Source organism: Buceros rhinoceros, unplaced genomic scaffold (assembly GCF_000710305.1).
Source record: "Buceros rhinoceros silvestris isolate BGI_N320 unplaced genomic scaffold, ASM71030v1 scaffold26026, whole genome shotgun sequence".
NCBI lineage: Eukaryota > Metazoa > Chordata > Aves > Bucerotiformes > Bucerotidae > Buceros > Buceros rhinoceros.
The window spans coordinates 17,267-30,095 of record NW_010418494.1 but is presented as its reverse complement, the minus strand read 5'-3'; the positions used below and the strand labels follow the sequence as shown (position 1 = coordinate 30,095).

At 38.4% G+C, this 12,829-nt stretch overlaps 1 protein-coding gene across 1 annotated transcript in view; it reads left to right on the top strand.

Moving 5' to 3' along the window:
* Positions 1-12,829, top strand: part of HLTF (helicase-like transcription factor) — a gene marked incomplete at its 5' end in the record, with an annotated part of 21,450 nt that overhangs the window by 2,801 nt on the left and 5,820 nt on the right. The window contains 14 exons of the mRNA XM_010138576.1: positions 546-620; positions 817-1,008; positions 1,132-1,227; positions 1,403-1,498; positions 2,544-2,617; positions 4,984-5,063; positions 5,834-5,923; positions 6,109-6,206; positions 7,179-7,322; positions 8,207-8,345; positions 9,048-9,183; positions 9,504-9,683; positions 10,125-10,235; positions 11,445-11,622. Coding sequence (XP_010136878.1) covers positions 546-620; positions 817-1,008; positions 1,132-1,227; positions 1,403-1,498; positions 2,544-2,617; positions 4,984-5,063; positions 5,834-5,923; positions 6,109-6,206; positions 7,179-7,322; positions 8,207-8,345; positions 9,048-9,183; positions 9,504-9,683; positions 10,125-10,235; positions 11,445-11,622 — 1,689 coding nt within the window. The remainder of the gene's footprint in view (positions 1-545; positions 621-816; positions 1,009-1,131; positions 1,228-1,402; positions 1,499-2,543; positions 2,618-4,983; positions 5,064-5,833; positions 5,924-6,108; positions 6,207-7,178; positions 7,323-8,206; positions 8,346-9,047; positions 9,184-9,503; positions 9,684-10,124; positions 10,236-11,444; positions 11,623-12,829) is intronic.

The window sequence follows — 12,829 nt, the reverse complement described above, 5'->3', positions numbered from 1 at the left end:
GCTGCTTTTTTTTTTTTTTTTTTTTTTACTTTTCTGAACCACAGATTTGCTGTGAAGTCCTCTTGAACTCTTCCGTTTTTATATTGTAAGCAGATGTTTTAGCTGTGACAGTCTTGAGTCCCATGTAATTTTGGGAGGTTTTGATTGTTCAGTAATACCATATTTCCAGACTTTGGGTAATAAGGGTGAAAAGTGAATGGTTTGGTGGTGGTTTGGTTTGGGGTTTGCTTTTTGTTCGCTTTTTTTGAACTAGGGTGAAGCAAGTTACTTTTAGTGAGTGTTGTACAAAGATATGGATATATTTTAGCCACCCTTTCTGAAGCCTTTGCTTGCATAGGCATGTGTTTGTCTTAGAAAAACTAAACTGAATTGTATCTAGCAGTAGCGAACAAACGCATTCCAGCAGATCGGGTCTAAAGTGGTAGACCTGCCTGTACTGACTGCCATATGGCAGGGCACTGTAATTTAGTAGAGTCATTGATTGTTCAGTGAGGGTAACTTTAATCAAATGATTTTAATTTCAGTTTTTGTGTTCATTTATGCAGCTTAAAAGCGAATTTGACAAATTGTTTGAGGATCTGAAGGAAGATGATAAAACTTGTGAAATGGAAGGAGCAGAGGTATTTCTTAGGCTAGAAACCATTTTCTATAAAAATATACATACATAAACATCAAGATGCACATTTATCTTTCTCTTTGCTTGACTCAGGAAAAAATAATATTAGATACAAAGAACTTTTAAAAAAATTCCAAAAAATGGAATTTTAATGGTATTTTACATGCAGATAATGCATAACGTATCTCTTTAATTTGCAGGCGGTTGGCACACTCTTGCTGCCGCATCAGAAACAGGCTCTGGCTTGGATGGTTTCACGTGAGAACAGTAACGATTTGCCACCCTTTTGGGAAGAGAGAAGTAACGTCTATTACAATATACTTACAAATTTTGCAGAAAAGAAGCGACCTAAAAATGTTCTTGGAGGAATACTGGCTGATGATATGGGTCTGGTAATAATACAAGCCTGATTTTTTTTTTTTTTAACTCAGAACGTGTGTGTGTGTTTCTTGATTGTTTGGTCATATGGTTGATTGTAGCCTGTGGGAAGTACAACGTTCTGTTCTGTTACGCAGGGTAAAACGCTGACGACTATTGCATTGATTCTCACAAATTTTCAAGACGGCAAGCCTCTTCCTGTTGAAAAGATCTCAAGGGATAAGTTTTGTGAGGTGAGATGAAAGAAAAATCTCGTTATAGAGAGAGTTAATATAGCAAAAAAACCCCCCTGTGCCTAGCTTATTTTTTTTTTTTTTAACTCAGAACGTGTGTGTGTGTTTCTTGATTGTTTGGTCATATGGTTGATTGTAGCCTGTGGGAAGTACAACGTTCTGTTCTGTTACGCAGGGTAAAACGCTGACGACTATTGCATTGATTCTCACAAATTTTCAAGACGGCAAGCCTCTTCCTGTTGAAAAGATCTCAAGGGATAAGTTTTGTGAGGTGAGATGAAAGAAAAATCTCGTTATAGAGAGAGTTAATATAGCAAAAAAACCCCCCTGTGCCTAGTAACTTTTGGTATGGTGAACTCTGTAGAAAACATTATTCAAGTGTGTCAAGTAAGAAGAAGAATGCTGTAGGTGAGTTGAAGGTACTGACTGTGTTACTTCAGAGGTATAATTGTGCTGTAGACTGTGTTATCTTAGGAGCATGTGCTTAAGCATTCAGCAAGGAAGAATTTATGAAGGCATAAACATTTTCAGTGTAAAGTTTTATAAATTCTTAAATTTCCTTTAAATCTCTCCTATAGGCAAGTTGTTACCGCCCAAATATAAGTAATGTTTTTTTCTGGGGGTGTGCATGCATAGCTCCTGTGTGGTTTGGAGGAAGTGCCTGAAACAATCAAAATAGCGAGCAGAGGGTCTTGGTGTAAAATACACAAATAAATAAATAAAACAACGGCTCGTGTTTCTGCCACATACTTGAAGTGAAGAGCGGAGGGGAAACTGCAGTCGTTCACTAGCTCCAGTGTGCTAACTTCTCTTAGGCAGCGTAGGTCAAGTGCTTTTTGCTTTCGTTATGGCATGATTTTCAAGACGATGAAATAAACTAGTTGCTCGGGTTAGGTGACTTTATTATGCAGTATTTCCTGATGGTATTAAGGCTGGGGGGTCTTGTTTTGTTTTGCCATACTTCTCTACATTTAACAAACTAGTGCTTTGTGTTTGACCTCGGAATGTTAACTGGGAAATGTTATTAGTGTGTTTTCTCTCTAGGGCATCAAGGTAGACAGATTTTTCTCCCCTCTGCCTCCCTACAGTTTCATTTGAAGTCTGTATGTGGCTGCTAAAAAAAAAAACCACAACAAAAAAAAAAAAACACAAAAAAGGCATGTTTCTTTTCAGCACCTTCAAGTGACTGACTGACTTGCCCCTGAGCAAGTCTTTTCTGTTTCAGTAATTAATCACTGGTCAGGTTAGTATAATAATGTTATTAGCATTTCTTCCAGTTGCTACGTTAAAGAATAAAAGTTTCCATTTCTCAATAGGAATCTGGTACTAACAGCATGAACAGCGTTGGACGCAGGCTGTGTAAAGGTGACAGCAAACTAGGAAAAGTCCAGTAACGTCTGCATGATAATTAATGTTGTTACCTACGGTGCTCTTAGTCTGTGGTCAATGCAGTCTTCACAAGCGTTGACAAACTGAGTATCTCGGAAGTACTTAAAATGTGCTTTTAAAGATGTTTCAGTTAACATGTGGGAAGATTAAGAGCCTTGTGAGAAAGTTGCACCTTGCCAGAAAAGTTACCACACCCAGGAAAAGGGTTCTGGGTCCCTTTTACTTTTGCTTTTCCTTCCTTGTGCATAAAATGGAAGCACTTGCGTACCTGTTAGCATCTTGCTTGTTTAAATGTTAGCAGTTAAATTGTAATTAAATTCTGTATTAAGTCGCTTTTTTGGGGGGGAAATATTTTTAAGTAGTGAGCAAATGACAAGTATTTAGGAGAGTTTTACCACACCTGTAGTTTCTAGGTTGTATTAGGAGAATTTGTGGATACTTGCTGTTAGTAAGCTTTGTAACTCATCATGCTCTTGAAAATGATCATAGAAATGTACCAGGCTTGAAGTTTTCTTGCAGTAACCAGTAACTCTCCCTCACTGCCTTCCCAAGCAAGGAATTTTAATACCGATGGCCCAACTGATAGCACAAGAGAAATGAAAGGGGCTGGTAAGGAGAAAACACGTTGGTATGAACTGCCTCTGGTGAAAGTTATTTGTATCAGTACTCTGGAACGGAGAAAATATGAGGGTCATCAGAAGCTTTACAAAGCTGAAGTGCCTGGCAGTATCCAAGATGCGCTTTTTTTTTTCTTTCCAAAGGATCGAGTGTTTTAACAAGATACTATTTACAGCAGTGGGGGAAAAGCCCGTTTCTGCTATTATTTAATCTGAAAGAGTGATAATGTCTTCCAGATCCTTACGCTCCCTGCTCCCATTTTTTGTTCTATTGTACATCAAGTTGTGCCACCTTCAGGATTGTATTAAACATTTTTGTAATATTAAGAAAGAAAAAATCTGTACCAAAGTTTATATCTGGAATTCAACCATGAATTTACTTATCTGAGTTACGGCAAAACTCTTTTTGCAACTGCTGTTGCTTTCGGTTTTGGTATCAGCGCTGTCCTAATGTGTTTTCTTTTTGACATTTGCTTCTGATACGCTGTTATTGGCAGAGCGCAGAGGTGACGTAGTGTTCTCTGCCTCACAGAAGACCTTAAGAAAACCCCAGCAATACGCAAACGCCCCCCCCCCCCGGTGCATCTGTGGTGTTTCCACATTTTTTCTGTTAGTTTTTAGTTTTAGGCAGTGTAGAAGTCATTAGTAAGATTTTACCCATAAAAAGCGTTTACCATCGGTATTATTTAGAACTGTACCCTTACTGTTAGTGGTACAATGTTTGCATTTGTTTTTTCCTCTTTTCTTGACAGTTTGTTTTTCACCCCTCGCAAACTCGGTACACCTTCTATGACTGCAAATATTTAAGATGGGTTAAGAGTGTTTTTCATTTGTGACCACAGTGTCAGTAGTACTTGTCCTGTCCAGAATTAGGGTTGTTTTAAAGGAAGTTAGTGTTTGTTTTTGATCAATTTATGCTAAAGTTGGTTTGATAACCAAGCTGAGGACTATGTGTATTTTTCATAAATACCAATTTCTTCTTTATGAAGAGGCTGGCAGTGTGACGGAGCCTGGTGTTTCTGACATAAAGTTTGAAACCACGATGTTGAAATACTCAAGTTGTCTTCCAAAAAGGTAGATAGCTGGAATAATCGTTCTGTTTTTGTTGGTTTGTGACAGATTTTGAGTAAAAGTAAAGTGGTACCTGGTTGTGATTAACCTTAGCCTAAAACCTGTTCCTGCGCTCTCCTCACCTTTCAGTATGGTCTGCTTCTGCTTACCTTTTTCCTAGGTGTTCTGTGTCCATGTTGCACTTTGGAACATACTAAAAAGTGTTAACTCGTTCTGTGTGGCTTGCGTGACTACATGCTTGGATGGCTCCTGCAGTAGTAAAAGTGTCTACTAACATCCACCTGTGGCATCTAGAAAGCTGTCTGTGATGTAATTTTTTCCTAGTATCAATTGGATTTTAAGTGGTTAAGAAATACTTCACAGGCCTGCTTCTGACAGAGAACTTTGAGCTGATGGAGTTGTGAAGCTTTCTAATATAAGCCTTTTATTTCTAATTGGTGTGAACTTCAGTGATAATCCGTACCAAGTTTTATGAGCAGCATTCTCCCTGCAGCTCTGTGTTCTGTGCCGTTGTTTTTCCAATCCTTTAAGGAGAAATTTTCAAGGCACGGTGGTATCTTACTTGCTATATCAAGTTTGCTTTATGCTCTTGAGAATTAATATGTAAATTCAAGCAGTAGTAGAGTTGGGGGGTGTGTTTCTTTCTTTCTTTCTTTCTTTCTTAATGATTATATCTTAGAGATAAAGCCAAGAAACCCAAGTACTCGGGAAGCAGTGACTTGGGAGAGTCTGAAGAATGGCCTCTGCAACAAACAGAAAGTAAGTGGCAAGGAAATATTTTTTTTTTTTTAATTGGTTACTGTCACAGCTGGTGTCTTTCTCTGAAGCCAAACTGAAAAGGATTTCTAATTAACTGGAAAAGGAATTAACTAAACTACTTGGGGTTTAGCTTTTTTCTTTTTTTTATTCAGCCGAAATTTGAAGCAGAAAATTGTAGAAATTGCTGGTGAAAACCAGAAACCAGAATCGCTAAGAACTTCAGAAATTGACACAGACTTGTTATCAGGGCACTGGGGTTGGGAAAACAAGTGAAAAAAATCTAGTCTCTGTTTTCTGGTGAATACCTGAAATGTGATAATGAAGAGACAGATCATCTGTCGCTTGTTGAAGTATCTTGCATGAAAAAAAAAATTAAGGGCTACAGCTACTCTGGACTAAGCAGTTAAACTACTTGGAGTAAAACCTGTGCTAAATTTTTTTTTTTTAAATGACTGGTAAGCTGCCTTCCTCTGAAGATTCATTACCTAAAATAGATGTATAAGATACTATATTTCTGCAGACATGCCTGTCAGAGTTCAAGGAGTGTCTGGATGATGCTTTTAGCCATATGGTGTAGTTTTAGGTAGGAGCAGGGAGTTGGTCTTGATGATCCTTATGGGTTCCTTCCAACCTGAGATATTCTAATCATTGTCTTGGAAGAGAGTAATAATTTAGTTAAAAGGTTTGACTTTCACGAAACGTGTCATAGAAATAAATGTATGTGTATATTCTGCATGGTGTGAAAAATCTGTTTCTCTGGCTTTTTGCAGCAACTTCCTGTGTTATCCAAGAAGGTACAGGTTTTGCATCTGTTCTTCTGCCTTCATCTACTGCTTCAAAAAGACAAAGAAAGAGGAAAGGTAATGAAGGAATAAACATAATAGTAATTTCTTGGTTTTTTAAAGCTTATATCTCTGTGAATTGCTTTGATGCTTTTCAGGTGAAGAAATTTAGAGAGGACTTCAGAGAGCTACAAGTCTCTTGAACTTCTACTTTGCTTTGAAGTGAACCGCTGTGCCACTAAACATGAATTCTGTTTTCTCAGGTACCTCTACTGTTCAGCCAGTCGGGAAGAAATACTCTGATGTTAGCCCCAGAGCAACGTTGATTGTGTGTCCACTGTCTGTCCTAAGCAACTGGATTGTAAGTGCTAGCGGTTCTAATGTGTAAATGTGATCAGTGTTGATATGACGCTGTCGTAATAGTACTCCCTGCAGTCTCTCATGCTAGTAGAAGGTCCTTTTTTATGAAACAGAGCTACTTTTACAAGGAAGGTTTATTTGACAGAAATTGAAAAGCTGGAGTGGTGTCGTAAAGAGAGTGCAGTTCCGTGAGTAGCGAGCTCGCCTGACACTCTGACACACCGTCAGAGTGAGCTCGCTTTCAGTTCCTTGCTTTTGACTAGGCAGATTTAACTTCAGCACTTCTGGAACTCATACGGTTTAACTCCTTAAATCAGATGAGGGAGGTGGAGACAGGTCCTTCTTCTAGCATGCTCAGAATAAAATATTATTGTACTTTATTGATAGTGCATGTGACATTTCATTTACTAGAGGTGTTCAGCAATTGGGTGATCCTGTTGGTGATTTGTGGGAGCAGGTTTGCTAGGGTGGACAGGCTGAAGGGTTCTTCCAGTTCTCTCCGCATTAGTTAATTTTTTTTATTATTATTTTCATGACATTTTGAATACAAACATTAAGGAGATATCTTTAACTTTCAAGTTAGGTTTTATTTAGAAGCCGTAAATGAACAGTGAAAGAATAAACAGAAGATAAAGGTAGTGAAAACGAACGTAAAAGCTCTTCTGTGGCAGTGTGGGAGGAACAGTGAATTTTGAAGTGCATATACCATCAGGATGTGAATCAGTGCTGTGCAAGAGGTGGAGCTAGAGTTACCAGAATGTGATACGTGTCTGTTGCGAGTGTCTGAGGTGGCTACTTCTGATCGTCCTTCTCACCTGGGTGGTGAGCAAATTCCAGTTGCTTTGTATAAGCGGATGTAAGGTGTCACGGAGCTAGAAGTGGGTTTAGTTAAGGCAACTTACTATGTGATTGTTAGAATAATATTCTCGTAAAATGATGTCTTTTGGATTACTTTTGACAACTTTTCTTTCAGGACCAGTTTGAACAACATATCCACGAAGATTTTCATGTAAATGTTTATGTTTATTACGGTTCTGACCGTAGCAAAGACCCATCAGTTCTTTCAGAACAAGACGTTGTGCTGACAACGTACAACATCTTAGCTACTGATTATGGAGTAAGTAAATAAGGAAAAGTCTTCCTTGAAGATCCCTCACTGTTCAAGACTCCTGGTGCTTGGGCTAATGATGGCGTGATATGCAAGTGCTGTTCTAGTAGGCAATCAAAAGGTTATAGCTGTAGTTTTGCTTTACTTACTTTCTTGGTGGTTAGCTGTGGTAACGAAGGGATTTTTTTATTGGTTGCTTCTGTAGAGAAAATTATTTCGTTGCAATTATGACAGCTTAAGGAAGAGACTTTTTAAGGATGGAAAAAGATGGCAAGTGTGTTTAAAAAAAAAAAAAAACCAAAAAAAACAACAAACCAAAAAACAAAAAACCCCAAACAAACAAACAAAACCCCCCCAAACAAACAAAAAAAACCTAAACCCTCCCAAACTCCCCAAATCTCAGTGGGATGAGGCTCCCATTTCTGTCTTCCTGTATCAAAATCACAGTATATGGAGCATTTAAAAATGCAGTTCAGTGGTTCTGGTTGCATGTAGCCTGCTCATTGCATGAGATGTGTTTGTAAAGTCATGTTTTCGTAGAAATTGCAGCCGTTTTCAAAGCCTGAAGATGACATATTTAAATATACAGACTTCTGATTTGGTCTCTGATCCATTTTACATATCTCTGTGTCTTTGGAGCTTTCCTTCTTTTCAGACTTAGCTTTTTTTTTTTGCTGTAGCTCAAGAGAAGACTAGTAGTGTTTTCCAGGAATTGTTAAATCTGAGAGAAGGAATGCCTCATTCTTAGTTTTCCTCTTCTGTGCTGACAAACAAGATGCAAGTAAATACTGCCCATTATTAATTGTGAAGTTATTACATTAATAGCTTTCTTAACCATATTGCAGAAAAGGATTTTAATTTGAGCTAAATATTTAAAAAATACTGTGTTTCAGAACAGAGGTGACAGCCCTTTACACAAAGTGAAGTGGCTGAGAATTGTGTTGGATGAGGGGCACACTATACGAAACCCAAATGCTCAGCAAACTAAAGCTGTCTTAAATCTGGAGGGACACAGAAGATGGGTACTTACAGGTAAAGTATTTGACACCAGAGGAAGTGCCGTGCCAATCACCTTAGTATAACACCGTCTCGTGTTTCCCCTTTGGCTTTTTCTGGGAGATGGTTAACATCCATATGTGTCAGATTAATTTCGAATGTTTTTAAACTTGTCTTTGAGCGGTGATTTATGTGTGTGTTGTCTTCTTGTTTTTTATTTTGTTTGCTTGGTTTTGTGGTTTAGTGGGGTGCATTTTGTTTCTGGATTCTTTTTTTTTTTCTGTAGTTTCTGTTTTTATTCCGTTTGTAGACAAAAACTTTAAAATAACTTTTGATATGCAGGATTGGTGGAAGTTCAAGTAAAAAAGTCCTATTTTTGAACTGGCATGTTAAGTCTTGTTAGGAGCTTACACTCTTAAGCTTATCCAACTTAACTGCCAGGGATCATGCAAGCACATGATCCTGAAATGCAGTTTAGAGAAGGCCATGATACAACAGCTGGTGAAACTGAAATGCACTGTGGGCTGCAGTTTTCTCACTCTTCTATATTTAAGTGTTTTGTAATATTTTAGTTTTAAAAAATAACGATGTAGTATACACTAAGGATATGTCAGCCTTGTCATGAGAGACCTGTTCATGGTGTATAGTTTGGAGAAAGCACACAACTTTGACAAAGAATTTGTATCTTTGTAGTTCCTTTGAGGTTTTACAATGTCTGTTTGTTGTTTTTCTGTTTAGGCACTCCTATTCAGAATTCTGTAAAGGATTTGTGGTCCCTTATTTCCTTCTTAAAACTGAAACCTTTTACCGATCAAGAGTGGTGGCACAGAACCATTCAACGTCCAGTCACAATGGGAGCTACAGGAGGACTTGGGTACGAAGGCTTTGTGAACGTGTATAACTGGCAGTGATTGGGCCATGTGACAAATTACTGTTTCATGTTTAAAACTGAAATACATCCGTCATCTGTTCTTATTTCAATTTTTAATTGAATTGAAGTTTTTATTTCAATTTTTAATTGAAATAAATATTAAATAATTCAAATTACTGAATATTTCAGAGTAATGAATTCTATTGTGCTACTGGTTTTGGATTTTGTACAGAACATATATTAATGCAATAAACTGTAAAAAAGCAACCCAACAACAAACCAACCCCAGCTGGATAATATATTGTCTATATATGTAATTTTAGGCGTTTACAGTCTTTGATTAGAAGTATTACCCTTAGAAGAACTAAGACAAGTAAAGTTAAAGGAAAGCCTATTTTGGAGTTACCAGAACGGAAAGTTCTTATTCAACATGTTACACTTACAGAAGAAGAGAGGCAGATCTATCAGTCTGTGCAGAAGGAGGGCAAAGCTGCTATTAGCAGGTAAGAGGAAGGCTTTCTTCATCCTGAAGGTTGAAGTCTGATACGACAGACTTACGTTTTGGAAGTTTTGATTATGTTACCTCTAGTAGCCACATGTGTCAGTTTGTACGCTGCAAACTAGCATAGCATCAGTTCAGTTCTGAACAGTGAAGTAGAGACCGTTGCAGAGCTATATATTAGAAGTTCTGTCTTGCAAGAAACAGAAAGGGATACCAGAAATGTAAAGAATGGCCTGAATATTTTTGTCACCACAAGACAGCATTTCTTCTGGTAGAACATGCTGCTGGTAGCATTTTGTACCTTGTTTCAGAAAAGAATTTGAGAAAATATATTCAAACATGAAAGTGAAAAATCAGGACGTAATTCCAACAGCTAAATGGGATCACCTGATGTCGTCCGGGCTGTAGCATGTACCACTAATGATAAAACTCTCTTGTTCAGATTTTTCAGTGATGGGACTGTACTAGCTCACTATGCTGACATCCTCGGTGTCCTGCTAAGACTGAGGCAGCTTTGTTGCCATCCTCACCTTTGTAGTTTTTCAGCTGGTGAGTGAATGCTTCTGGTTCTTGTGTTTCTAAAAACAGGACTTGCGCTTTTATTCAAGAAGAGAAGCATGTTTGTGTTTTCCAAGCTTTCCAGTTTAAGCTTTTCTCTTTTCAGCTTTGTTAGCTTTTACCTACTTATCGGGTTGTTACCTTTATTTTTTTCGTACCATAATATGTTTGAGAAGTGGGTACTCGAGCACATACTTGGGTATGAATGAAAGCAATGAAGTGTGAGATAAGTTACAAAGGCTAGAAGCAGGAGTTACTAATAAGCGTTGTCAGCGCATACAGAAATGACCAAAGACGACCTCTGCAGAGCCAAATGCAGAAGGCTTGTTAAAAAGCAATGTACCTGTTGCTGTAATAATTTACAGAAGTGCTTTTATGGCAAATTTATTTTCTTTACCTCAGGCGAGAAAAGGTAAAGGAGCTTTGGGAAATGGCTTATAGATTGGTAGCCATGTCAGCAGAACCTTTGACTCTTCAGCAGAATAGGAAATTGAAAGGAAGGTGGAATTTTCTTTTTGACAAGCCAGAACTGTACAGCTGCATAGTGTTAAAAATTACTTTTATTATTTATTATTTTCTTTTAGAAGAAAGTCTAGTCTGTTTGAAATAGAGACTCTAAATTTGAGAATTCTCAAATTTAAGATTTTGAAGAATCCTATTTTTAAGCGCCATTGGTATAGATGTGATTGTTCAGGAAGCCAAAAGATCAATGGGATATGGTCACTTACCTTCCTGAAAACTACAGGATGGAGAAATGATTGGTTATTTGTTCCATAATTATTTAGAAATTAATTAGCAACTACTGAGTATGATTTGAATTTCTTTACTTGAAAAATAAAGCAATCTTTCAGTGTTATCTCTGTAGTACTACTTCTCCTTGAACAACTGCCATATGAAAATTGCTAGTTCCCCTTTCGCATGGTGTCTGTTGTATGTGTACTTACCACTGAGCATGCGGTTGAGGTTCTTCGAATTCTGATGGCCTTTTTTCCAAGTAAGATTACTCTTAAAGTGTTTTGAAATAGTAGGTCAGAATTTTCTGTAGTATTTGGCAGCTTGTGTTTTTATACATTTTAGGCTGTATCCTCACTGTGTGTAAACTGTCCTAGTTGCATTTTGATCAGTGGGACTGTGATGTGTGCGAGCTCAGAGTGTCTGCTGTATAGAAATCTCTGTTTTTAAGTTTCTGTCTGTTTGCAGATAGTAATAAAACTCCTGAAGAACTGCGTGAGACATTAGTGAACAAAATGAGGTTGGTTCTGAGCTCAGGCTCAGATGAAGAGTGTGCAGTTTGCTTGGAATCACTGACGCGTCCTGTGATAACGCGCTGTGCGCATGTGTTTTGCAAGCCATGTATTTTTGAAGTCATCAGACGTGAACAGGTTGGTTGTTCTATGGTTACAGTTGGTTGTAATAGCTGTTCAAACAATGAACTGGTATCACCAGAAGGCCACCACGCTGACGTTCTTTTAAATCATGAATGGTGAACTGTATAAATCTAGTTATCAGCTGGGTTATAAAAACGATTGGTCTGAAGTCAAACTGTGGAGAGAATACTGTTAAACTGAACAGTGTTAAGGTCCGTTGGTATTTTCAAGACCTTTTCCCTAGTCCTCACCTTATTTTCTCCTTAGGGTTAGAGTGATGGCATTGTATACCTCCATGTGGCTGGGTGCCTCTGCTGCACGTGATGTGAATCATGTATATATTGTTGTACTTAAGAGACCAGGTGTATACTGGACACTGACTGTTGAACTAAAATCTCATCTACTCTCCTTATTCCAAGCTGATAAACCTTCTATGACCTTGCTAGAGGACCATCTTTATGCCACTGTTGTGAACTCTCTCCAGACTAAGCTTGTGGTTGAGCATCTTCTAATTGCTTTTCTGAAAAGACCAGTGTTTGCGTGTGTGTGTGTGGTTCTAAGCTGTACTTTTCCTTCTTGTTTGCCCATTCCTTTCTAGGGCAGTCTAGCACTGTGGTGGTGTCACCATCTGAATCCAGTGCTGCTGCACTTGCTCTCTGGGATTGCTCTGCCTCCTACTTGGCCATGGTAGAGCTGCAAGTGCCAGACTAAACCTAGGTGGTGTTCTTTATAGGAGGCAGCAGGGGACAAATTAGCCCCTGCTTGTGCATATTCAGTCAACCTAACAAGATAAAGGTAGGAAATACCATCTGGCTGGCATGTAGATTGACTTAGTTTCATTGCCAGACATGCAAGGTTGTGATGCAGATATCCCAGTGGAGAGTTTCTGAGAATTTTGAGGGTAATTAGTGATGTAAAATTATCCTCTAAGGGAGGAGCACTTGCAGAGGCTGTTTTCCAGTGCAGAGGTTCCTGATGTGCCTGTAGCAGAGTTGGTGCCCCAGCTCAACCTTCAGGTGTATTTAAGCACGCAGAGAAATAAATCAGATTATGATGTGACGGAACCGTGTTACCTGGCTGTACAGCCAGGTTATTTACTATGGTTTGCTTTGAAAGGACCTTGGAATCTGCAGAACTAGTGCCTTTGTCCAATCCCACATCATTGCTTTCATAGTAGTGGAGGCTGAACAAATGTGGGAGTAGATTCTGCTCTTTTCCTGCT